Source organism: Narcine bancroftii, chromosome 1 (assembly GCF_036971445.1).
Source record: "Narcine bancroftii isolate sNarBan1 chromosome 1, sNarBan1.hap1, whole genome shotgun sequence".
NCBI classification, from domain to species: Eukaryota; Metazoa; Chordata; class Chondrichthyes; order Torpediniformes; family Narcinidae; genus Narcine; species Narcine bancroftii.
The window spans coordinates 374,474,226-374,501,343 of NC_091469.1; the positions used below are offsets into that span (position 1 = coordinate 374,474,226).

General features: G+C 40.6%; 2 protein-coding genes across 7 annotated transcripts in view; one reads left to right on the forward strand and one right to left on the reverse strand.

Moving 5' to 3' along the window:
• Nucleotides 1-2,191, reverse strand: part of LOC138751264 (tRNA selenocysteine 1-associated protein 1-like) — a 53,853-nt gene extending 51,662 nt beyond the window's left edge. For 3 of the 5 annotated variants that reach the window (XR_011349787.1, XR_011349786.1, XM_069913335.1), the window contains exon 1: nt 1,933-2,191. The gene's annotated coding sequence lies outside the window, so the exon portion shown is untranslated. Of the gene's footprint in view, nt 1-443 lie in introns of all 5 variants that reach the window. The other 2 variants (XM_069913338.1, XM_069913337.1) reach the window with 2 other exon arrangements.
• A 240-nt stretch (nt 2,192-2,431) lies between these two features.
• Nucleotides 2,432-27,118, forward strand: part of pak1ip1 (PAK1 interacting protein 1) — a 35,712-nt gene continuing 11,025 nt past the window's right edge. The window contains exons 1-6 of one of the 2 annotated variants that reach the window (XM_069913339.1): nt 2,432-2,541; nt 10,041-10,203; nt 14,519-14,639; nt 15,482-15,556; nt 17,740-17,792; nt 23,653-23,798. In XM_069913339.1, the coding sequence (XP_069769440.1) occupies nt 2,443-2,541; nt 10,041-10,203; nt 14,519-14,639; nt 15,482-15,556; nt 17,740-17,792; nt 23,653-23,798 (657 nt within the window). In that variant the 5' untranslated portion in view covers nt 2,432-2,442. Of the gene's footprint in view, nt 2,542-10,040; nt 10,204-10,263; nt 10,369-14,518; nt 14,640-15,481; nt 15,557-17,739; nt 17,793-23,652; nt 23,799-27,118 lie in introns of those variants that run through there. The other variant, XM_069913340.1, reaches the window with a different exon arrangement.

The following is a 27,118-nucleotide window of genomic DNA, read 5'->3' on the forward strand; positions in this document are numbered from 1 at the left end:
AAAATAAAAAAAATAAATGCATGTTCTCTGGGATGTGATGAAATTTGAAAGACTCCAGACTCTAGGACTGTAGGAAATACACAATATTGCGATAGCAACTGAGCAGGCCATAGGAAGCTGTTACAAGCTAACAACCCTTTCAATTATCCTTGGGACTAAAGGGACTTTGTTAGCACTAATAAAGGAACAGCATTTGAAAATTCACCAGACAATGGTAAATGCAAAATAAAAGTTTTTATTAAACTATTAATACTATTTCTTACTTATCTCTAAATTAAACCCCACTATGTGCAAATATAAACGTGTATGCGATTAAAAGTCTGAAAAGTCAATTTTAAAACTTCAGCAGTATTTTAATCTTGCTTGAAAGTATTATTTCAGTTCAGAAATAATTATTATAAAGTGCTTTTAAACATCATATCTTCAGGCCACTTTAAACTCACAATTCTTTCGATGAGTTGTCCTTAAGCAGAAGTGACCATCTTCTGAGCCAATAATGTATTTCCTGTGAAAAGGAGAATACAAGTCCTGTCTTCCCAGGATCAATTCTGCTTTTAAATGAAGACTTTGGTATCTATTTTCCAAACAATGAGACTGTCCTCTTTATCTTAGAGACAGTCAGAAGTAGACTTCTCTTTTGAAATCTACTTATTCTGTGTTCTTTTGTTAGGAGTAACACGTAGGCAGCTTTTTCCTTTCCATTAGGAAATAGTTCTGGTCAGGTCTGCATCTTAACAGAACGGTGAGTTTCCTTAAACTGACTTCTTTTTCTCACATTTCAATAATATATTGTTGCCAAATCTCTCATCTCACATGGTATATGATGTAATTTCTGTCTTTGAAGTTCATAAGGTCTTTTGATGTGCTAAAAGCACTTGTGTCTCTGTGAAGTCTGCTCTCCTTAGAGCTAAAATGGGTGTGCGGTTATATAGGTGCTTGTGAAATAACATCTATTGTTTTCAGTATCTCAAAAACCATCATAAATCCTTTCATCTTCTGACTCTAACTTCAATCAGCAGCCATTTTCATCTCAAACTGGCTTCCAATGCAAAGAACCAGGTGTGTTTAAAATGCTAATGTGTTGTCTTTGTGCTGAAGCCAGAAGAACCATGTCTCTGTAGAATGTAAATAAGCCATGTCCTCCCAAACTAATTTATTAACCCATATCTAGATAAAATATAGTTTTAACATTAAACTAAGGATCAAAATTGACACAGATCCATTACATAAGTAAAGAGGCAAAGCAAGCAGGTACCTTATCCTCTATGACATTTTTACCCTGGGGAAAAAAATTGAACTGTCTATCCTGTATCTCATAATTTTATAAACTTCTATCAAATCAACTCTCAGCCTCCAGCACTCCAGAGGAAACAACCCAAGTTTGTACAATCTCTCTTTATAACCCATACCCTTTCTTCCAGACAGCATCCTCAGTATCTTTTCCATAGCCACTACATCCTTCCTCTAATCGGGCAACCAGGCATATTCAAAACGCAGTCTAACCAAAGTTTTATAGTTTCCTTACTTTTATACTCAATTCCAAGCCCAACGAAGGCAGGCATACAATATTCCTTTTTTACAATCCTACCCTCTTCTGTGACCACTTCCTAGAACATGGACCTGAACCCCTTTACATATCAAAAATGTACATTCTCTTCACATTTGACCTCCTAAAGTACAACACCTCCGATGAGTCTGGATTAAACTCAGTCTGCAGTTTCCCTGTCCCTATATGCTGTTGTATCCTTTGATAGCCCCTTACACTATCCATAATTTCCCCAATCCAGATGTCTTTTACAAATTTATAAACCCATCCAAGTCATGTAAACATATCACAAATGTCAGATGTCCCAGCACCAATCCCTGTGTTACACCACTGGTTGTGGAACTCAAGCCAATGACGAATCCACCCTGGATTCCATGTATCTGTACCTTCTGAATCAGCCTCCACTTCAGATACAATCACAATGATTTGTACCAACATTTTGAGAGGAAGGAGAGTCCATTCAGAGGACAGAAGAACCCTCCCTTCCATTCGTCCCGGGGTTTCCCCTATTGCATTGACCCCGATGTTCAGGGAAGGAATCCTCTCCCGCAATGGGTCCGCTGACGCGACCTGGAAACAGCCCTCCTTTCTGGAGCCAACGACAGAGTCCGGCGCCGACTTGCATTGCCCATCCAACCGACTTGCCGGTCCTACACTGCCTCGGGAAGGCCACCCAGCCGCCTGAATGCAACTTTCCTCTCGCCACCCCCTCCCCCCACCCCACCGAACGGCTCGCATCGTCCCGCCAACTACGGCAAAAACAAATAAAACACTTTTCGGGATTAATGTTGGTCCGAAACGTCAAATAAAATAATCGGCTCCATTAGGAGCCCAGTCAGGGCAGCACCTGACGTCACATTTCCTCGACAAAGTGGCAGTGGGTCTTTCCAGAGTGTATGATCGGATCCATGGAGTCGGTGGGTCGGCAGCTTGTGCTGGTCGGGGGCTGTTACCAGCAGATTCTGTTCGGTTACCGGATAAAGTGCTGGAGGGAGGTGAGTCTGTGACAATTTTATTGTCAGGGATTTCCCGGAGCAGTGAGAGGGTTTGTTTTGTGAACAGTCCAGCTCGGCATCCAATACACGTGTGTCCTTTACCACAATGTACTGGCGTCCCATACACAGTCCAGGTATATCCTGCACAGTAAGGTATACTTTGTGCAATATACCCACACAGTAAAGGCGTTCCAGACACAGTACATCAGGTATACACTATGCAGCAGACTTTCCATATACAATCCAGTCATCCTGCGCACAGTGGAGTCATTCTGTGCACAGTACAGGTGTCCCATACATCATACCCATGTATAGTTGTCAATGTCTCCTCTGAGACTTAGGCACTTGTTGAAGGTAGTCATGACCCCAGGAGCATCTCCCTCCTTGAGGAGGGAAGAAGAAGATGGTTTAAGGCAGGGGTGTCAAACTCAAATTCACAGAGGGCCAAAATTAAAAACTTGGACTAAGTCGAGGGCCGAACTAAATATTTATTGAAAATTTTCAACAACATCTGCATGTTTTCTCTTCTTTCAACATATGTAATGTTAAACTTTTTCTTATTAAAATAAATGTTTAATAATAGTTTTAACCATATAACCATTTACAGCACAGAACAGGCCAGTTCGGCCCTAATAGTCCATGCCGTAGCAAATCCCCACCCTCCTAGTCCCACTGACCAGTACCTGGTCCATACCCCTCTAGTCCCCTCTTTTCCATGTAACGATCCAGTCTTTCCTTAAATGTAACCAATGATCCCGCCTCGACCACATCTGCCGGAAGCTCATTCCACATCCCCACCACCCTCTGCGTAAAGAAATTTCCCCTCATGTTCCCCTTATAATTTTCCCCCTTCAATCTTAAACCATGTCCTCTAGTTTGAATCTCCCCCTTTCTTAATTGAAAAAGCCTATCCACATTTACTCTGTCTGTCCCTTTTAAAATCTTAAACACCTCTATCAAGTCCCCTCTCAATCTTCTACGCTCCAGAGAAAAAAGCCCCAGTCTGCACAACCTTTCCCTGTAACTCAGACCCTGAAATCCTGTCAACATTCTCATGATCCTTCTCTGTACTCTCTCTATTTTGTTTATATCTTTCCTATAATTTGGTGACCAAAACTGTACACAGTACTCCAAATTTGGCCTCACCAATGCCTTGTACAATTTCATCATAACCTCCCTACTCTTGAATTCAATACTCCGATTTATGAAGGCCAACATTCCAAATGCCTTCTTCACCACACCATCTACCTGAGTATCAGCCTTGAGGGTACTATTTACCATAACTCCCAAATCCCTTTGTTGCTCTGCACTCCTCAATTGTCTACCATTCAATGTATATGACCTATTTAAATTTGCCTTTCCAAAATGCAGCACCTCACATTTATCTGCATTAAATTCCATCAGCCATTTCTCAGCCCACACCTCCAGCCTTCTTAAATCACCTTTTAATCTACAGTAATCTACCTCACTGTCCACAACACCACCAATCTTTGTGTCATCCGCAAACTTGCTTATCCAATTTTCTACCCCTACATCCAGATCGTTAATATATATAGAACAAATAATAGTGGACCCAGGACCGAACCCTGAGGAACTCCACTAGTCACCGGCCTCCAATTGGACAAACAATTTTCTACCACTACTCTCTGACACCTTCCATCCAACCACTGCTGAATCCATTTCACTACCTCCTTATTTATACCTAATGCTTCCACCTTCTTTCCTAACCTCCTGTGGGGAACTTTGTCAAAAGCTTTACTAAAGTCCAAATAGACAACATCCACAGATTTCCCTTCATCAACCTTTTTTGTAACCCCCTCGAAGAACTCAATCAGGTTTGTCAAGCATGATCTACCCCTGTCAAAACCATGCTGATTACTCCCCATCAATCCATGTACCTCCAAAAATTTGTAAATAGCATCCCTCAGAACACTTTCCATCAACTTGCCCACCACAGACATCAGACTTACAGGCCTATAATTCCCAGGTTTGCATTTGGACCCTTTCTTAAACAGAGGAACTACATGCGCCACCCTCCAATCCTTTGGTACCACCCCCGTGGCCAGTGACATCCGAAATATCTCTGTTAATGGCCCCACTAACTGTCCACTAGCCTCCCTGAGTGTCCTAGGGAATATTTTGTCCGGTCCGGGAGATTTATCCACCTTTATCTTTTTTAACACAGCCATCACTACCTCCTCGGTTATCCTTATATGCTTCATGACCTCCCCACTATTTTTCTTTACTTCAACTGGTTCAACATTTTTTTCCCTAGTGAATACCGAGGCAAAGAAATCATTCAAAATTTCCCCCATTTCCTCAGACTTCTCACTCAGCCTACCCTCGCTATCTACAAGGGGTCCAATTTTATCTCTCACTAATCTTTTACTTTTAATGTACTTATAGAAACCCTTTGGATTTATTTCTACTCCGTCAGCCAAAGCCTCTTCATGCCTTTTTTTGGCCTTTCTAATTTCTTTCTTAAGATTCCTTCTACACTCCTTGTAGTCCTCCTTGTACACCTCCCTTTTTCTCCTAACCAAATTTCCAATATTCCTCGAAAACCAAGCCTCCCTATGACTTCCAGCCTTTCCTTTGATCCAGACTGGGACATAACTACTCTGTACCCTCAAAATTTCTTTTTTGAATATCCTCCATTTTTCATTAACATCCTTGCCTGAAAATATCCTGTCCCACTCAATACTCCCCAAATCCCTTCTTATTCCTACGAAATTTGCTCTTTTCCAATTCAGAACCTCAACTTTAGGCCTCTCCTTGCTCTTCCTTAAAACTACCCCAAAACTAACAGAATTATGTTCACTAGACCCAATTGGTTCTCCAACATTAATGTCCGCTACCTGATCTAGCTCGTTCCCTAACAGGAGATCCAGTATTACACCATCCCGAGTCGGTTCTTCTACTAACTGATTTAGTAAACAATCCTGAACACATTTAACGAACTCCAGCCCATCCAGCCCTCTAACCGTATGGGTATCCCAATCAATGTGTGGGAAGTTAAAATCTCCCATGATCACTACCCTATGATTTTTACACATATACATTATCTCCCTACAAATTTGTTCCTCTAATTCCCTTGGCCCATTTGGTGGTCTGTAATACACCCCTATTAGGACCCTCTTGCCTCCTCCACCCCTCAATTCCACCCAAACAGCCTCACTGGTCGATCCCTCCATACCATCCTGCCACCTCACAGCAGTAATGTCCTCCCTAACAAGCAGAGCAACTCCTCCTCCTTTTTTACCCCCTGATCTATCACATCCAAAACAAATGTATCCCGGAACATTAAGTTGCCAGTCCTGCCCCTCCTGTAGCCAGGTCTCACTAATTGCCACAATATCGTGACCCCAAGTATCTATCCATGCTCTCAGCTCAAGTATCTATCCATGTTCACTATGCTTCTTGCATTAAAATATATGCATCTCAGAGAATGACCCTCACATATATTCTCTTTTTTACCTTCTACCCTAATCTCCATCCTACCTTTCTTATCATTTTTATTCCTAGCTAGGTGGCCATACTCCCTGGACACTGCTCTCACCCTCTGTTCCCCACCCCCCTGCCAAACTAGTTTAAACCTACCCCCACAGCTCTAGCAAATCTACTTGCCAGCACATTGGTCCCCCTCCAGTTCAAGTGGAGTCCATCCCTCTTGTACAGGTCCGACCTTCCCCGGAAGAGATCCCAATGATCCAGAAATCTTATCCCTTGCTCCCTGCACCATCTCTTTAGCCACACATTCATCTTCCACATCCTCCTATTTCTACCCTCACTAGCTCGTGGCACGGGCAGCAATCCAGAGATTACTACCTTGGAGGTCCTGTTTTTTAACTTCCTACCTAATTCTACATAATCCTGTTTCAGGACCTCATCCCCACTTCTAACTAAGTCATTGGTCCCCACATGGACCACGACTTCTGGCTGTTCTCCTTCCCCTTGCAGAATGCTATGTACTTGATCAGAGATATCCCTGACCCTGGCACCAGGGAGGCAACAGACCAATCTGGATCCCCGATCTCGTCCCACAAACCTTTTATCTGTCCCTCTGACTAATGAGTCCCCAACTACAAGAATCCTATTCTTATCCTTCTTTCCCTTCTGAACCTCAGGGGCAGCCCCTGCGCCAGATACCTGACCCCCACAACTTGTCCCTGATAGGCTGTTTCCCCCCAACAGTATCCAAAGCCGAATACATGTTGCTGAGGGGCACTTCCACAGGGGTACTCTGCACTGGCGCTCTCCCTCCTTTCCTCACAGTCACCCAATTCCCTGACTCTTGCCTTCTAGGGGTGACTGTCTCCCTGTAACTCCTCTCTATCACTGCCTCTGCTTCCCTTATGATCCTCAGTTCATCCAATTGCAGCTCAAGCTCCCTAACACGGTCACTCATTATATGCAATTGGATGCACCTTTTGCAGGTGTAGTCATCAGGAACAGCTGTGCAGTCTCTGACTTCCCACATCCCACAATTGGAGCATTTGACTACCCCAACTGACTCCATTTCCTCCTTTCTTACTATAATACCCTTTACTAATAAGCTCCCTCTTAGCCCCTGCTCAACGAAGTCCCTCAAACCGAAGTCCCTCAAACCGAAGTCCCTCAAACCAAAGTCCCCACTCCTTCACTGGGCCACTCACTCACTGCGCCGCTCCCCCCTTTTCTACTCCTTTTATTTGCCCCTTACCAATTAACCCCAATTAACTCCCAGCTCCTCCTCTCACTCGACACCAGACACTGACTCACTGTCTCCTCCAACCCCGAGTCTGACCTGACTAAGCCCAAGTCCCGGTAAGTGCAGCTTTTATTTTACTCACTCTCTGATGCTGTCTCTTGGCTCCACCTTTTTCTTCTATGCTCTTTCCAGCACAAACTCTTTCCAGAAGCATTAACAAATGAGAAATAAAATTTTCAATAAATAATATTTCTCTATAGAGGATTTGTCAAATGTTGCTAGTGTGCTGTCGAATAGTAAAATCTGAGGGCTATTGAGAATGTGGGAGAATAACATGATTCCTGAAACAATCAAATGGGGGACTGATTGTGGGCATGAACTCTAGCAGGGTTATTTGCCATGCCTTTTTCCATTGGTACAGATAACCTTTGATTTACACACTTTTCAAGTTTTATGCCTAATGAGCTTGTATCCAGGTGCAGGACCATTTTTAACCAGGAATATATTTATCACTGTGACATGAAACTATTGGAAGATCGTTTTATCCTGAGATTAAAGTTCATAATACTTACTCAGGCCTGTGTGCGGGAGGGCGGGGTTTGCGGGCAATCGGGTTGGACAACGACAGTGCGGGGGCATCGGCTCTCGCTGCAGGGCGGCATCTCGGCGGATCAGCGGCCCTGTCACCATGAGTCGCGGGTCGACCTGCGGCAGGGAGGGGGAGTGGGCAACGGTCCTGGCGAGGTCAGGCCACCCCTGAGTTTCTGCCGGACCCCCCTTGACCTGGTGAGTTTCTCCCGGACCTCCCTTGACCTGTTGAGTTTCTGCCGGACCCCCCTTGTCCTGCTGAGTTTCTCCCGGACCTCCCTTGACCTGCTGAGTTTCTCCCAGACCCCCCCTTGACCTGCTGAGTTTCTCCCGGACCCCCTCCCCTTGACCTTCTGATTTTCTCCCGGACCCCCTCCCCTTGACCTTCTGATTTTCTCCCGGACCCCTCCCCCTTGACCTGCTGAGTTTCTCTCGGACCCCCCTTTGACCTGCTGAGTTTCTCCCGGATCCCCCTTTGACCTGCTGAGTTTCTCCCAGACCCCCTTTGACCTGCTGAGTTTCTCCCTTCTGGTGTTTTTACGAGAAGCACAGACTTTCGCTCATACATTGATGAGGGGGATCAAGGGCCAAACATTGTCAGGTACCTCTCTGCTGGATAAAGGATACGGTTTAACCCGCTGAGTTTCTCCAGTGTTGGGTTTTCACGAGGTAGAGTCAAAGGGCCGAAGGGCCTGTTTCTGATCTGTAATGTTCTACGGACCCTGCTCTTCTTTCTGTGCCGGTGTCCCAGGACCTTTCCAGGGCAGTCTCCGCGCTCAGGACCGCGCTGGGATCCCGGTCAGTGGTGGAGGAGCAGGTGAGCGCGGCTAATCCTGATCCAGGCCATGCCACTCCCGAGATTGGCGGGGGGTTTCACCCTACCTGCCTGACCAGCCTCGCTCTCCACGTATACTCCGGGCACCCGCCGTTGGTCCGGTGGGAAGGTGCAGGGCGGCCGTCGTCCCCATCGCCCGGCGGGGAGCCACAATCTTCCCTCCGGCGTCCCGACTCCATCTGCAGCTCCAAGAAACGCTGTGCCACTGGGGTTCCGGGCGCTGGTAAGCGGCCTTGGCTTCCCCTGACACCGGCCAGGTGGGGGGGTGGGCGGGGGGACACGACAGCGTGTTTATAAAGCCACCTACCACTACTTTTCAAGGACCAGGATTTTTCTCTCTCTCTCTCTCACCCTGGGACACAGCGGTTACTGTGCATGCGCTATACTGGCGCAGCGGCCAGCTGGCCACCTCTAATACATTTTTGATATGATCTTGCGGGCCAAATATAATTATATCGCGGGCCAGAGTTTGACATGTGTGGTTTAAGGCTTCCTCCCAGTCTCATAGACAGCAGTTGAATAGGCGGAATGCAGAAAGTATGGTAGTCGGGAGTCACAATTTCAGTAGGAGGGTGAGTTTCCAGGTGTAGCAGATAATCTTTCTTGTGAGTATTTTCTGCACTCTTTCCTGTTAATGTTTTCTTTCCTGTCATTGGGTGACCAAAACTGCAAATTTGCATTGAATTACCAGGGATTGAACCCCTAAGGTTTGATCATATATAACACTGAGCCTCACTGAAAAGAATCCTTGTTCTTTTAGTGGCATCCACCAGAGATGTGCTTAAAGGCATGATACTTTTAAATTAAAGTTCACTATTGGTGAAATATGCAACTAGCATTTGCGCTCCAGCATCCAAGGCATTTGTTTAATAATTTTGCAGAGAACAATGATAAGATTTTTGAGTGATCCCCATTCTTCAAATGGGAAATAATTCATAGTGATATTAATCTTACACCTTCTGATGAAAATAATTATTTAGAAGAGGAGAGATACTATTTCAATAATTACCAAATAGCTGCCTTTCTAATGGCTTGCAACCATAGCCTAAATTTGGGGACTGCACATAGATAATCTTCAGTGATGTTCCTTGACCTTCACTTATCCAAGTGGTCTCAGTGTATTTTGAATGCCACTAGACAATTCTTCTGCATTTTAAAGTAACTCTTTAGCACTGCAGTTTGCTTTCTCTCCATGATCCAATTGCTTGTCTGCACAGGTTTTGGTCCCATTAACACAGGATTTTCAGTTTTCCACTCTGCATTCTTATAAATCTTCTTATAAATGTGGATTTGATCAATTACATCAAGAATATATTTGCGGATATTTTCAATAAATGCTGTTAACTTTTGTAAATAGTTGACTGAAATTGTGCTGTGTTGTTTTAGAGTTGGGATCCTGAAGTTGACTTTACCCATCATGCCCACACTGCCTCTTTAACGACTGTGGCTGTGAATGATCAATATGTGGCAACAGGAAGTAAAGATGAAACAATTCAGTTGTATAACATGAAAAAGAAAATTGATCAGGGATCATTATTGCATCACAATGGTAAGTAAAATTTTGTTTTTATGTTTTATTATTTTCTTTGCTGAAACAGTATAATGGGTGGTATATTTTAAGGATCAATGTTAAGTGTCGCAGGTTGTGGGGAGACAATGGAAGTTCGAAGGCTGAGGGTAGATCTGGAAGTTTATAAAATTATGAGAGGCAAAGGTAAGGATGGACAGTCAGAATCTTTTTTTCCAGGGTAAAAATATCTCAAGCAAGAGGATGTGCATTTAAGGTGAGGGTGAGAAAATTCAAAGGAGATGTGCGGGGCAAGCTTTTTTCGACAGAGTGGTGGGTGGTTGGAATGGAGTGGCAGGAGTAATGGTGGAAGCAGATAGGAGAGTAGCATTTAAGAGGCTTCTAAATAAACACAGGAACATGCAGGGAATAGAGTTTTAATTTTGTACCCTGTTCAGAGCAGGTGCCTTGAGTTGAATGGAGTATTCCTGTGCTGCACTGTTCTTCGTTTTATCAAGAATTTACAATTGATGTTATCAACAGTATTAAAAAAAATCTGGAAAAGTACCCAAGGGAACCAGAATATCACAATATTGTGAAAGCTCTGTTTGTGGTTATCTTTTGAATTCTGATTTTTTTTTAAACAAATGTCTCAGAAAATGGGATGATTTGGTCTTTGAGAGTTGATGAAAGTAAATTATTGAACATATTTTAGCAGACATGGATATGTTTGTGGAAAGAGCAATGAAATTATCATCTTAAGTCAATTACCTTTTATAATATCTTGTATCTGAAACATGTCTTGGCATTTATTATGTCAGTCAGTTGTATGTTGTAATTGAAGCGCCCCTGCTTAGGACGAGTGTTTTTAACTTACACATTCATAATGAGTTTATATCATGCTCATAAATACAATGCTCAAATGCATCACAATTCTTACTGGCTGCAGACTTTTGTTTAAAAAAAAAAGAGAACTCAAAGATAACCACAAACAGAGCTTTCACAATATTGTGATATTCTGGTTCCCTTGGGTACTTTTCCAGATTTTTTTATCAGTCATAAATTCTTGATAAAACAAAGTGCAGTGCAGCACAGGAACCTTCAACTCACGGCATCTGCACCAAACAGGATGCAAAATTAAATTAAAACTCTGCTGCTTATACATATTTATTCCCTGTATGTCCAAGCATTAAAAAAAAGTATGCAATAAATTAAGATATGGAAATAGATAATAAATATAAAGGATAGATAATAAATATTCACAGTTACAGTAGTGTGAAAGAAACTATTGTTTCAATAATAAAGGTTGGTGAGTTTTCTGGTTCCAGAGTAGTTAACCTGTTGGAGAAAGTGCTTCTTTGCTTCTGATTTTGGAAATGGCTGCTCATTGATACTTTTAATTGACGTTGTAAGAAATACTCGAGATGGAGAAAGAGGTTCACCTTAGTGGGGGGGTGGGGTGTGTGGTTGAAGCCTATGGGGGTCATCTATGGGGGGAAAAAAACAAAGATTAGCTTTTTTGAATTGATGAACTATTATTGGAAATTGTTCAAAGTTGTACAGAAAGCAAGCATGAAGATAACCATTGAGAAGGTCTCTTCCTCCCTTATCTGCTTGTACAACATCATCTCCCTACATGGTACCCATGTGAAACATGTTCTGCAGTTGCTGAATGATATCCTTGACTGTGGCAGGATTAAATCCTGGAATCGCATGCAACCACTGAAACACCCATCTGCTCCTCTTAACTATAGAAACCCCTATTGCTATTATACTCCTATTTTCTCTATAAAGTTGAGTCGCCCATGATGCTATGGCTGTAATTCCCAGGCCAATCTCTACCCAATCAGTTTACTGGTCTAAATACTGACCTTGATGGGGGTGCAGTCCTGAACTGGTTGCCTGCCCTTACTCCTATGTCTGATGGTCTTACATTCACTCTTCCTGCACTCACTTACCCTGCAAGGCAACATCTTCTTGAAGCATGCTCTCCATGAAGTACTCGGCCTCACAGGTGGATTTTAGTCACAGCAACTGTTGCTGAAGCTTTAAAATCAGGACCTTGATCTCCTCAAGCTAATGACACTTGCATCACCAATGGTTGTCCTGGCCATGAAACATCCTGGAGTTCCCCCATGGCATAACATTTGTTATAGGAACATAGGAAGTAGGAACAGGAGTAGGCCAAAAAAGGCCCATTGAGCCTGCTCCGCCATTCAGTACGATCATGGCTGATCTAATTTATGACCTAACTCCACCTACCTGCCTTATCCCCATATCCCCTAATTCCTCTATCATGTAAAAATTTATCTAACCGAATTTTAAATATGTTTAATGAGGCAGCCTCATTAAGAGGTTAGAGAATTTCAAACATTCACTACTCTCTGGGAAAAACTATTTTTCCTCATCTCTGTCCTAAATCTACTCCCCCGAATTTGAGACTGTGTCCTCTTGTTTTAGTTTCCCCGGCCAGCTCAAAAAACCTTCCTACATCTATCCTATCCATACCCTTCATAATCCTATATGTTTCTATAAGATCTCCTCTCATTCTTCTGAACTCAAGCGAATACAATCCTAGACGATTTAATCTTTCATCATAAGTCAACCCCTTCATCCCAGGGATCAACCTAGTAAACCTCCTCTGGACCGTCTCCAAAGCCAGTATATCCTTCCTCAAATATGGAGACCAGAACTGGACACAGTACTCCAGGTGCGGTCTCACCAGTACCTTACACAGTTGCAACATTACCTCCCTACTCCTGAATTCAATTCCTCAAGCGATAAAGGCCAACATTCCATTTGCTTTCTTAATAACCTGCTGCACCTGCAACCTAACTTTTTGTGATTCATGCACAAGCCCTCCCAAGTCCCTCTGCACAACAGCATGCTGTAGTTTTTTACCCTTTAAATAATATTCAGCTCTTTTATTCTTGCCAAAGTGGATAACCTCACACTTACTAACATTGTACATATGTACAAAATTATGAACATAAGTCACAAAATTTGCTGTTTTGCGGCAGCAGTATTGTGCAGAACAAGGTGCAAAATTACTATAAATTACAATTACTTATATACAAGATTTAAAAGTGTCCATAGGTTCTTTGTCCATTCAGAAATTTGATGATGATTGAGAAGCTGTTTGTATAATTTTGTGCCTTCCAGCTCCTGTACCTTCTTCCTGATGGTAGCAGTGAGAAAAGGGTATGACCTGGGTGATGAGTTTCCTTGTTTGAAGTTGCTTTATTGAGGCACTGTCTCTTAACAATGTCCTTAATGGTGTGAAGACTAATGCCCATGATGGTGCTGGCAGAGTTTACAACAGTCTCTAGCCTGTTCATGTCCTGTACATTGGCACCTCTATACCAATCAGTGATGCAACTAGTCAGAATCATCTCCATGGTACACCTGTAGAAATTTGGAAGCGTCTTTGGTGACATCAAATCTCCTTAAATTCCTAATGAAATATAACCGCTGGCGTACCTTCTTCATGATTACATTGACATGATGGGGGTCCCAGGTTAGGTCTTCAGAGATGTTGACACCCAGGAATTTGAAGTTTCTTGCCCTCTCCACTGCTGACCCCTTGATGAGAACTGGTCTGTGTTCTGGCTTCCCCTTCCTCAAGTCCACAATCAATTCTTTAATTTTATGATGTAAAGTGCAAGGTTGTTGTTGTTGTGACACCACTAGACTCACTGATCTATTTCACTCCTATACACTGCCTCATTGTCGTCTGTGATTCTGCAAATGTCCTCCATGCATCTATTTTTAAGTTAATTAAGCTAATGTTCATCATGGAACTACTGTTAGATGATAAACTGTTTTAACTTGTACATTTTAAACTTGTTGTATCTCTTTTATTTTGCATTCCTTTTGAACTCTCCATAACTCTCACAAAAAGAAAATCAACAGTTTAGATGTGAGCTCAGTATTGCCAGGAGTTATAGGTTGGGACTCATCTCATCTGAGTCATTTCTGGCCTTAAAACTCTTCACAAAATTGAAGGAGCACCAGTCATTCAGTTGTAATTAGAAACACTTCTGAACTTGAGGTACTAAATTATACTAATGCCTTGCTATCCATGTCCTCTGGAGTGGTTTAAAATGAGGAATGTCCTGTGGAACTTCTTAGTGTGCGCAAGTTGCTTCCAGAGAGCCTGAGAGCTAACAGTAGTGGGTGGTGAATGTTTTGAATATTAAGCTGATTAGGTTCCTCGCTTACATGATTTTTGCACCCAATTGTTTTTATTTCAATCCAAGAATGGAACATCTTTAATGCAAGATACCGGTAAAGGACATTGTGATTAGTTTGACGTGTCTCACAGCATTAAACTAATTTTGCCCTACCTTATTTGAAGGTACAATAACCTGTATGGAATTCTTTGGGAATACACATTTACTCAGTGGAGCAGAAGATGGACTGATTTGTGTGTGGAACACCAAGAGATGGGAATGTTTGAAGTCTATTCAAGCTCATAAGTATGAATCACTGGCACACAATTTTCTTATAATTCATGACCTATTTCAAATCATAACATCTGTGTATTTTGGTATTAATTAATCTCCAATGACAGGATAGGAATTTATTGAAGAGATAAAAGCATTTGTCCTTGTTATTAGGATAGGTTTTGATCAACTATGGCATCATTTGAGAAGTTATAAAACTGAGGTTCTGGACTTCAAGAGGAAAAGGGTTCATTGGTGGAAACTGACCCCACACAAAAGAATGTGGTGGTGCTGGTTGGAGATCAGTCAATCTAGCCCCAGGACATTGCTGGAGACACCATCAGGAGGCCCGGGTGCCACTTTCTTCAGAATGCTCAATTAAAACCATTGACAGAATCCCATGAATGAATAATTTTTTTTTTTAAAAAAACCTCAGAATGTTTACTCTGAGGGGCTTCTGTTTTGGCCAAATTAAAAACCTGAGATTAATGTATAATAGTCATGTGGAGAATGGATAAGAAAGAGGAGGATGTTGACAACTAACTCATTGGAGTTGCTTTGACCTCCTTGCAATTGTCAAAATTCTGAGGGGTTTGCAGGTATTGTGCCCTTGACTTTACAAAGTAGCAGGTGATTTGGAGGTAACAATGCTCCCATGTGTTCTCCCTCATGCCTTTCTCTGTTGGAGGATGAGCGGTGCTGTGAAACTTTGAAGAATTGCTCCTGTAGCTGGTATTCAGCAGCCACAATATGACACTGCAGGAGGGAGCAGATATTTAAGGTGGTAGATATGCTGCAGCTCAGTGACAATTTTAGAGTATGCTTTTGAAATCAGGGATCATGTGATTAAATTGGCTTCTTTTTTTTTTAAACAGAGGCCATGTGTCATCATTCTCAGTCCATCCATCTGGAAAGCTGGCCTTGTCAGTAGGAACAGACAAAACCTTAAGGTATGTAGATTCATCCAACATTCATCCACATTGAGGATATTTAAATGGCTACAATGACATTAAGACATCTTGAACAAAGTCCTATTGTTTCAATATTTTTCCAAAATGTGTCAACAGATCTGAAATTCATTTTAATAATTTATTGTGATGGTGCAACATCAATAATTATGCACTTTTGGATTCCCTGAACAATGTTTTGCCTGCATGTTGGAATATCACAAAGGCATAGATTGTTGTTTCATCATGTGACCCAGCTGCCTATTTTCTCCATAACTGCAATAGATTGTGGTTCTAGTGAATGAACAATTGTGTACAAGAGGTTGTAAATTTAATGTTTGATCTTAATTGAAAAAACCTATAGAAATAAATCATAAAATATTTCTTATCTAGGTTTTATTTGTCCTGCTAAGTAATGAAAGAAACAGTCGCTGGAAATTGTGATTTATACATTTGAAAGGGTGTAGGAGTAGTTATGAATGATCTGTGACCTAAATTCATTTATGTGCCTTTTCTTCCTATCCTTTATTATTGTTGAACATCAAAAATCTATCATCAGAAGTATTCAAGCATCAGTTACCATCTGCTGCAATTTTCCTTATTTTGATGTAGAAGCATTTCCTCACTTTACTCTTCTAACTTTTCGATTCTGTTCCTCAGCCCAGATTCTGCAATTTTTTTCTATTTGTCACACATTTCAATTCCCTTTAATAGCTCAAAAACTTCAATTTAACTCCCCATAACTTTCTGTTCTGAAAGGTACAAACCAGGTTTTGTGTTGTTTTTCCTTGGATGTTAACTCAAGTACAATTGTGGTAAATCCACTCTGCATTATCTCCAATATAACTTTGCTGAGGAATGATGCCAAGCTTAGGTCACAGTCCTCAGCAATATAGGGGTGAGCATTCCATTAGATGAATCAGAATCTATTGACATGAATAAATTACACAATTCATTGTTTTGTGGCAGTATCACAGTGCAAACATTCATATAAACCACCTTACAAAAACATAAATAAAAAGAGTGCACGAAAAGTCGAGGAAAGACACTGTCTTTAGTTCATTGATTATTCAGGAATCTGATGGCAGCAAAGAAGAAGCTGTCCTTGAGCAAATGAGTGCTTGTCTTTAGGCTCCTGTACCTTTTCCCCTATGGTAGCAGAGTGAAGAGGGCATGGCCTGGGTGGTGGGGGTCCTTGAGGATAGAGGCTGCTTTCTTAAGACATTTCATCATGTAGATGTCCTCGATGGAGTGAAGTCTGGTGCCAGTGATGTCGCAGGCCTTGTTAACAACACTCTGGAGTTCTTTTTTGTCCTCCGTACCAGACAGTGATGCAACCAGCCAGAATACTCTCCATGATCGCCTGTAGAAGTTTTCAAGTCTTCAGTGACGTACTGAATCTCCTCAAATACCTCACAATGTATAGCAGCTGGTGAGCCTTCTTCATGATTACATCGAAGTGGAGGCTCCAGGACAGATCCTCTGAGATGTTGACACTCAGGAATATGAAGTTCTTGACTCTCTTCGCTACTGAGCCCTCGATGAGGACTGGTTCGTGTTCTCCTGACTTGCTCTTCAAGTCCACAATCATCTCTTTGGTTTTGCTAACGTTGACACCACTCAATGAGCTGATCTACCTCCTTTACGCTTCTTCATTGCCGTTTGTGATTCTGACTACAACCGTGGTGTCATTGGCAAAGTTGTCGATAGCATTGGAATTATGCCTGGCAACACAGTCATGGGTGTATAGTGAGTAGACTAGTGGATTTAGAATGGATCTTTGAGTGGTGATAGTAAAGAGAAGTTGTTATCTATTTGTACTGTCTGTGGTCTTCCGATGAGGAAGCCAAAGATTAGGGGTGCATTTGTGTATTGCACTTGACCCCAGCATCTGTAGATTTTCTTGTTTAACTGAGTAACCTCATACTGTGTCACTAACTTTCTATGGTTTAATTGATTATTTCCTCATTGTATTCCCGCATCTAACATGTATTTTTTTTTAAGCACCAACTACTCTGTAAAATGGATTGGTGCAATGAGGTATAAACGTTTATTGTCAAGGGTCATGCATAGTAATTGTTAAAACATACCAGAGCAGGGTCAGTAGTAAAAGCTGAGCTCACATTTTACATTAGTACTTGAGCCTGAGCATTTCTGGTCTTTAACATAATGTTTTAATTTTTCAGAACATGGAATCTTATTGATGGAAAATCTGCATTCATCAAATCTATAAAACAGAGTAAGTTGATTATTTAAAATAGCTTTCAAAAAATTAAATGGGCTGGGAAGGAATCCTAGTCCCTCTGAATTTTGTACACCTTCAGTCCCATGAACTTGTTCTGTTCAAAGAAACCAATAATTTAGCATTTCTGGCAGCATGTTCATAGTTGTCGCATAACCTACCTGCTGCTATATTTTGTATCCCAGCTAGTAAAAGAGATCTTTAATCCCCTTACCAATCTAACCTGTAACCTTAGATATGTGTTAAGGTGCCTGTATATCTCCACATTTCACTGTATCCTCCAAGGTATTGAACATTCTCTTGCCTTGTCACATTTTACTAAATGTATTACATAGAACATAGTAAAGCACAGTACAGACTCTTCGGCCCATGATGTTGTGCCGGCCTACATATACCTACCCTTTCAAAAAAAAAAAAGAAAATTCTCCCTAACTCATAATCCTATATTTTTCTTTCATCTATGTGCCTGTCTGAGTCTCTTAAATGCCCCTATTGTTCCAGCCTCCACCTCCACTCCGGGCTATTCATTCCAGTCACCTACAACTCTATGTATATAAAAAAAAACTTACCCCAATAATCTCCCCTAAACTTTCCTCCCTTCAGTTTGTACAGATGTCCTCTGGTGCTTGCTACTCATTCTCTAGGAAAAAGGTGCTGGCTGTATACCTTATCTATACCTCTCATCTTATAGACCTCTTTTAAGTCACCTCTCATCTTTCTTCGCTCCAGAGAAAAGCCCTAACTGTGCTAACCTTGCTTCAAATACATATTTTCCAATCCAGACATCTCCTCTGCGCCCTCTCCATAGCTTCCACATCTTTCCTATAGTAAGGTGACCAGAATTGAACACAATATTCTAAATGTAGTCTCACCAGAGATTTATAGAGCTGCAACATTACCTCCCGACTCCTAAACTCAATCCCCCGACTAATGAAACCCAGCTAATTAAGCTCAAACCTTTTTGATAGTACCTACTAAATTTGTCTAAATCACTGATTCTAAATTGGAGCCACAGCACATTTAAAGGGGGGGGGGGAGGGGGCAAAAAAACATTTTTATGTAATCAGTATGAGAGAAGTACGGAAGAAACCAACTAAACTTGACTGCTTCGCAGGGAAGGGGGTCTATAAACTTTGAGCAGAGTCCTAGGGGGAATGGTTGATCTCAATCATTCATGTATGTTACAAATAAAAAGAATGGACTGAATACTGAGCCCTGTGAAAACCCAATCACAAAAACAATCATCAAACATTTTTTGTTTCTTGTTGTGAACATAATTTGAATTCCCATTGCCTCACTCCCTGGAATATCAAGGGGTTTACTTTTCTGCCTGCCATGTGCAATCTTGCCAAAAGCCTTGCTAAAATCTATGCAGACCGCATTAAAGACATTGAATGTTTTGAGGAGGTAACAAGGAGGAACAATCAAGTTCAGGAAATATGAACTCTCAACAAATCCATTTTGATTATTCTTGGTTAATCTGTAGCTTCATGATTGAAGGATTATAATATCCTTGAAAATTAATTCCAACAATTTGCACACAATTGAAATTAAACTGGATTGTAATTACTTGATTATCTTTTGTCTTCTTTTTGAACAATGGTCCAGTCATCAAGCACCATTCCTGAGGCATTTGTGGTAAAAGACTACAAAATCTCTTCTCAGTATTTCATCCATTTTCAATGATAAACTAGCAACTGTTTCTTCTCTACAATATTTATTCCATCCAGTATTTATAACATTGGGAGCTTCCCACAAATGTGGGGTCAACCAAAAGGATTCATTAAGGAGTTTACTCACATTCTGTCTCCACATGCAGATTATTATCTTGGTCATTAAATACCCTACTTTTTCCCAAGTTATCATTTTACTCATTATGTAAAATGTCTTTGGAAATAATTTGATATTACTGGCCTGTATTTTTTCATAACATTTTTGCTTTCCAAATTTCTCTTTGCTTAGAATAAGTATGAACTTTATTCTGCTATGTTGAATGACATAAGCTTTCTTTTTCTAGAAGTTTTGGATTTGACAGCCCCATTCAATTGTATGAAGGAATGCAATTCCCCCAAACCCTCTCAATTTTCTTAAATGCCTCTCATTGATTTTACTGAATTGCTCTCAAATAATTGTTTAGACTTCACTTTTAAACCAATAATGTAGGTAAAATTAGGGAATTTAAGAAGCTGGAGCCAAATTAAAAAGCAGAACCAAAAAGATGGTAATCTCTGTGCAAATTGGCACAGGGTCAAAAAGATTGGTGTGGGAGAAGTAGGATCCAATTTATGGAAAATTGGCCCCAGTATTGGGGAAGAAGGCAACTATTCAAAGGGGACGTGTCCCATCTGAACCGTGATGGGACCTGGATCCTCACTGGACAAGGCTTCAAATAGTAGGAGGGGTGGGTTCAACAGATTGGAGAGGGATGGATAAAGTAAAAGCAAACATTAAAAAAGAGAAAAATAGGAAGGGGGGGTAAAAGACAAGTGCAAAAGAGGCAACGATTAGCAAATTAAAATGCACAATTGATATAAGGGCTCTTTATCTGAATTCCTGCAGTGAATTTGTGGCACAAATCAGTACAAAGGGGTGTGATTTAGTGACCATTACAGAAATGTGGTTGTAGAGTGGAGAGGATTGGGAATTAAATATCCAATAATATCAGGTAATAAGGAAGGACAGGGCGAAAGGGGACAGGGGAGGTGGGATAGTTAAGGATGAGAACGAGGCAATAGTATTTTTATAATTTTGTTTTCCATTTGTGTTGAAACATGTACAATGTTTATCCATAACATAAGAATAATAAAAATGACACAAAAGTAATATTTTCTCCCGCCCACCCGCCCCCTCCCTCCCCAAAAAAGTAGGAAAAAAGAAAAGCTTGTCTAAAAAAACTTGTATCGTTTAATTAATTAATTGCAGTTTACACAACAATCTTAAACCATAACTAATTATGGCGGGTTGGATGGGGACTCTGCAGGCAATTTTAAGAATTTTAAATTTAAGAAGCAACAATTTTTAAAAAAATATCAAAGAACCGTGAAATGAGCAATAAAGAGGGAAGGTAGCCTATGAGAAAAGTTTAGCACAAAATATAAAGACAGACAGTAAAAGTTTTTTTATTTTTACATAAAACGCAAAAGGATGGCTAAAGTGAAGGTTAGTCTCTTTGGAAGATGAGAAAGAGGGAATTGATATTGAGTAATGAGGAAATAGTGGAGGCTTTAAATAACTATTTTGTGTTGGTATTCACATCAAAGACAGATATGATGAGAGATGAGGACCTGGATGTAATAGCTATTACTAAAGAAGTAGTACTCAGAAAACCCGAGGGTCTAAAGATAGATGTATCCTATGGTCCTGATGGAATGCATCCCAGGGTACTGAAAGAAGTGCAGAATTTGTAGTCAAGACTTTGGTGATAATTTACCAAAATTCCCTGGACTCTGGGCAGGTCCTGGTAGATTGGAAGATGGGAATGTCACATGAATATTCAAAAAAGGATGTAGGCAAATTGCAGGGAACTATAGGCCAGTTAGTTTAACATCTGTAGTTAGGAAATTGTTTGAAGCTATCATTAAAGAAATATCAAAGCATCTGGAGCAAAATGGATCCATCAGGCAGACACAGCATGTTTTCAGCTAAGGCTGATCCTCTTTGACAAATTTACTGGACTTCTTTGAGGATATAATGAGTGTAGTAGATAGAGAGGAGCAGATGAATGTTGTTTACTTGGATCTCCAGAAGGTTTCTGATAAGGTTGCACAGAAAATAAGGATGCATAGAGTTGGGGATGATGTATTAGCATGGCTAGAGGATTGGTTAACCAATAGAAAGCAGAGAATTGAGGTACAGAGGTGTTCTTCTGGTTGGAAATCGGTGGTGAGCGGTGTGCTGCAGAGGTTGCTGCTGGGCCCCATAAATGATAGAGTGTAGTATATCTAAGTTTGGTAATGACACTAAATTGAGTGGAAAAGAAAATTGTGCAGAGGATACGAAGAGTCTGCAGAGATATAGATAGGTTAAGTGAGTGGGCAAGGGTCTGGCAGATGGAGTATAATGTTGGGAAATGTGAGGTTATCCACTTTGAAAGGAAAAATGGAAGAACAGAACATTATTTAAATGGCAAGCAATTGGAGCATGCTGCTGTGCAGAAGGACTTGGGAGTTCTAGTGCATGAATTGCAAAAGGTTGGTTTGCAGGCGCAGCAGACTAGCAAGAAGGCAAATGGAATGTCGACCTTCATTACTAGAGGCATTGAATTTAAGAGCAGGGTGGTTTTACAGCAGCTGTGCAAGGTACTGGCGAGACTGCATAAAGAATAGTGCATGCAGTTCTGGTCTCCTCACTTAAGGAAGGATGTACTAGCTTTGGAGGCAGTGCAGATGAGGTTCACCAGGTTGATTCCAGGGATGAAGGGGTTGGCCTATAAGGAAAAACTGAGTCGTCTGGGACTGTGCTTACTGGAATTTAGAAGAATGAGAAACATACAGAAACATATAAATTTATTAAAGGCATAGATAAGATGAGGTAGGTACAGTAGAACCCCATTATATCGCTATAGTCCAGGTCCAAAAAATCGGATCGCTAAAAAAGTGGGGTCGTGCTAAATCGAGGTTTCACTACTGTGTACAATATAGATACTCATTGATCGTGTACCTCCCTCTGTTTACCCCCCCCACCTACATTTCGTGGCAGCATTCACCGTGGCCACCCCCTCCTCCTATTCGTGACAGCACGCACCCCTACCCCTGCTCGTGGCAGCTCACAACACCCATCCCCATTCGCGGCAGCACACACCCCCTTCTACCCCTGTTCTCAGCAAAACAGACACAACCCCCCCCCCCCCGCCCCCCTGTTCTCGGCAACACAGACCCGACCCCCCCCCCCCCATCCCCATTCTTGGCATCACACATACCTTCCCATTCCGTTTTCAGCAACACACTTATTCCCCCTCCGTTCTCAGCAACATGCACCACCTCCCCACCCCCCCACCAAGATAAACATTACTGTACTTACCTTAATCATTTAGATGCACCACTTCTAAACATCCACTGCACCACAGGGTGGCCATCCCTGGTACTGCATCCTTTAAATGGGCTCGCTTTACGTCCCATCTCAAAGAATGGAATGTAGACGTTAAGGGGTCCAATTACTTGTTATGTTGTATTCGAATTTTCGTTAAATCGGGGTTCCACTGTAAGTTGTTTACATTGGTAGGAGAGACCAGAACTAGGGATGTAGCCTCAAGATTTAGGGAGGAGATGAGGTAGAACTGCTTTTCCCAGAGGGTGATGAATCTGTGGAATTTGCTCCCCATTGAAGCAGTGGAGGCAACCTCAGTAAATATATTTAAGACAAGGTTGAAAGATTTTTACAGAGTAAGGGAATTGAGGGATATGGGGAAAAGGCACGTAGGTGGAGATTAGGTCAGCCATTAGCTCATCGAATGGCAGAGAAGGCATGTCGGGCTGGTTGGCCTACTCCCGCTCCTATTATGTTCTTAACTAAATTCACCTGATTTAGTAAAATGTTAAACATTTTTTTTTCGTTAAACCTTTATCATAGTCTTACAGGTCCAGCTTCCCCATGCCGAACAGCCTGGTCCATAACTATGCTAAATCAAACTCTTATGGGCACAGCTAAAATAATGTCTCCCATCAATGCTTCTTCCAGCGGCCCGTCTCCATTTCCTTAGACTGAAGCCAGAACTGAGCCATCTTTCTGGGTTTGTTATTGCTAATTAATTATGTACTTGATCAGAAGGGCAAATATGCATCACAATAATGAAATGTTAGAAGATGGACATTTGTGTTTGTTCAAAGATGTCAATGTAATGGTGCTGTCTTTGTTTCAGATGCTCACATTGTTCTGTGGTCCCCCAGTGGAGACAAATATGTTGTGGTTTCAAATAACCAGTTGGATATTTATACTCTGAAAACAGCCTCCATCCGTGGTTCCATCACCTGCAATGAAAGGATTTTTTCAGTGAAATTTATAACGGTATATTTACATGGTATTTGACCTACCTTGTCTTGCTTATGTTTGGAGTTTTGTTATCAGAACCAAACACTGTTGGTTAACACATAATTTAGTTTTGCGCCTATTAAAAAATACCCTTGCGACTATTTTTAAAGTAAGTGAGTAAAGGTTCAGTGCAATCTTCTGTTGTTTAACAACTGAATAGGAAATTGAATTTATTTCTTTCCTTTTTTTTTAAATAAAATTTATTTATAGATGCCATGCAATCATTTACATTACATACATTTCATTGACAATTTGTCATGCATGGTTTTTACAAATTTGAAAAGAAAATAGAAAAAAAAGAAAAGAAGCACCCCAATCCCCCAAATGACCTAAGCCCTCTTCCCTAAAAAAAACTTGAAAGAAGAAAAAAATGGAGTGGATATTTAAAAAAAAGTTATAAAGATTACATAAAACAACATGGTATAACATATCCAAATATGTAAATCTTATATTTTAAATATTAATCCTAATTAATCATATATCTTTTAAGAATCTCCTATCTCTTCCATCATTCAATTTAAATTCTGTGTTTAATCAATTCTCTGAAGTAAAATAAAACATCAATGTTATCAATATAACTCCATTCATAAACATATATTTAATAATTTAACTCCCTCTATGGCACTAAGGAATATAGCACCACCCCCCTTTATCATATGAGGTGTGGCTTATTGCCACAAATGAGCTCTCAAACACAGACAATAGACTCCAGCACCCTTCACCTCCCAAATATTACATCAAAACAAAGTCTCTAGTTTACTAGGCCAATGACCCATTCCAAATAGTTCCTTCTCATTTACTCAGCCTATTAGAAGGCAGTTTCCACAAAATCTAATGCCTGTTTGTAATCCATTAAAAAAATTATTTTTGCCGTCTGGTAATACAATCTTCATCGTCGCTGGATAACGTAAACTTGTATCCCTTTTCCCAAAGACTTCTCTTTACTTCATTAAACTGTGTCCTCTTAACTAATAGCTGTGCAGTAATATCCAGATAAAAGAAAACCTTTCAACCATGATATTCAAGTGGACTTTTCTTTATTTTTACTTTTTTTGCTGCTAAAGCTAAAATCTTTTCCTTATCTTGATATTTTGAACACTTAATTACTATAGAGCAAGGTTTCTCATTTGATTGTGGTCGTGGTTTGAGGTCTCTATGTGCTTTTTCAATTTCAATTTGACCTTCAAATTGATTTACCTCCAGAACCTAGGGTCTCCATCCTTGGAGAAACTGAATCATGTCATGCTTTTCTTCTCCTTCCTCCAAGCCAACAATCTTAATGTTGTTTCTCCTACTAAAATTTTCCATCTTATCAATTTTTTTCTAAATTTATCTTCCTCTCAACAATTTGTTCCTTAACTTCACACTCCATATTTTTCAGCTTCTCCTTTACATATTTAACCTTTTGATAAACCTTCATAATATTCTGATTTTCCTCATCCTGTTGTTCTTGTACTTGCATCATATTTGTTGATAATTGCTTTATCTTTCATTCATATCATTAACCTCAGATCTTAAATAATTTATTTTTTTCCACATCATTTTGATATAATCCTGCATTTCCCATACCATGTGTGGCAATTCACCATCAGTGTTCTCTTTATCCTTTTGTATAGCCTTAGTTTTATATTTAACTTGTTTAACATCTTCATTGACTGAAGCAACCTCTCCAAATCCTGTCTGTCCATGTTCCACCACAGTTGCTAATTGGCCACTGAAATCAATCATCTCACTCAAACTCGAGCCTCTGACCTTGCTTAAAGAATGTTTTCCTTGGCCAGATGCCATCTTCGCCAGCCGAGAGGCGGTCACACTCACTGCTACTCCCAACAACTCAACTCTCTGACAGGCCTTGGTTATCACTTCAGATCCAGGATTTCTCTGCCTCAAAGGCATCTCTTCAATAGCTTCTTCCGCTCCAGCAACAACAATTCCTTTCTTCAAAGGCATTTTAAAAAGTAAATAGACTATTCTTATATTCTTCCTTCATATTTTAATCTCTCTTTACTTCAATTAAATAATCATTTTCTTTTATTTTCCTGGGAGTTTTATGTCCTCCATGTCACGTGACTCTCCCTCCTGCCCCCCCCATCGATTTATTTCCTGATCCATTTGAAACCCTGTGGAAAAGAGAGTTATTGCTCCATTTCCCCATTCCTCTATACTCTCCCTGTATATAAGCAACCATCAATAAACTTCTGCCTCATAACTGCATGTTTTTAAGGAAAAAAAAACACAATTCCTCAATGGAAAGCATGGTATTTCTCTGCACCTGCAAAAGCAGGTCAAAGTACAGTTTCTGTGGATACAGCCATTATTTCTTGTACTTTCATTTTTTTGTTGGATTCTGATTAATTGTGATCGTTATCCTAATATTTCAAGCATAGTCTAAAAAATTCTGTGCCATATTTGAACCATCATTATCAAAGTGCAAATATAAAAAAACATGTGACAACTGAAGGTTAGTGGAGATAAATGTAAACCAAAATGTATCACCAACAGTACAAAATTTTGGAATGTAAATCTAAGATAAATGTAATTGAATTCGCATTGGAACAGTGGAAATATCAGTTTCCATGTTAGCAAATAAATAAAAGTGAATAGAATGTAGAACATGTATGGTACAGTATTGTTTTTGATTTTTATTAAACTATTTCTCTACAGCCTAGAGATGGTACATGAAACAAAATGGGAATGTAAGGCATGCTTCTGCAACCTTGACCCAAAAAAAGAGCTTGTCAAAATTGACCTTATGTGACCTTGCTTGTTACTAATCTCGCTTGTCTATGAAACAGCATAGCTGTTAGTGTAACACTGTTTTAGCAGAAGTGACCTGGGTTGGAATCTGCCACTGACTAGAAGGAGTTTGTACGTTCTTCACATGTCTGTCTGGGCTTTCCCTGTGTGCTCTGGTTTCCTCCCACCCTTCAAAATGTATGAGGATCGTAGGTTAGTTGGTGTATGGGGGGAGGACATTGTTTCGTGAGCCTGTTACCAGGCTCTACATTTAAAAGGAAATCAGAAAATAAAACAGTAGATGCTGGAAATCTAAAATAAAAGTAGAAAATGCTGGAAAAACTCAGCAGGTCAGGCAACCTCTGTGGAAAGAGTTCATGTTTCGGGTTGAAGATCTCTCAATCACAACTGAGAAAGCAAGGTAGCTGAGAAATTGGAGAGGCCAGTGGGTGGAACAATGTCTGTAATGGAGTGAGATATCATGGCCATTAAATGAATGGTGAAGGATGGTGTGTAGAGGTAGGAACTTTAAAAAGTATAGTAAGCTGGCAGTACTTTAA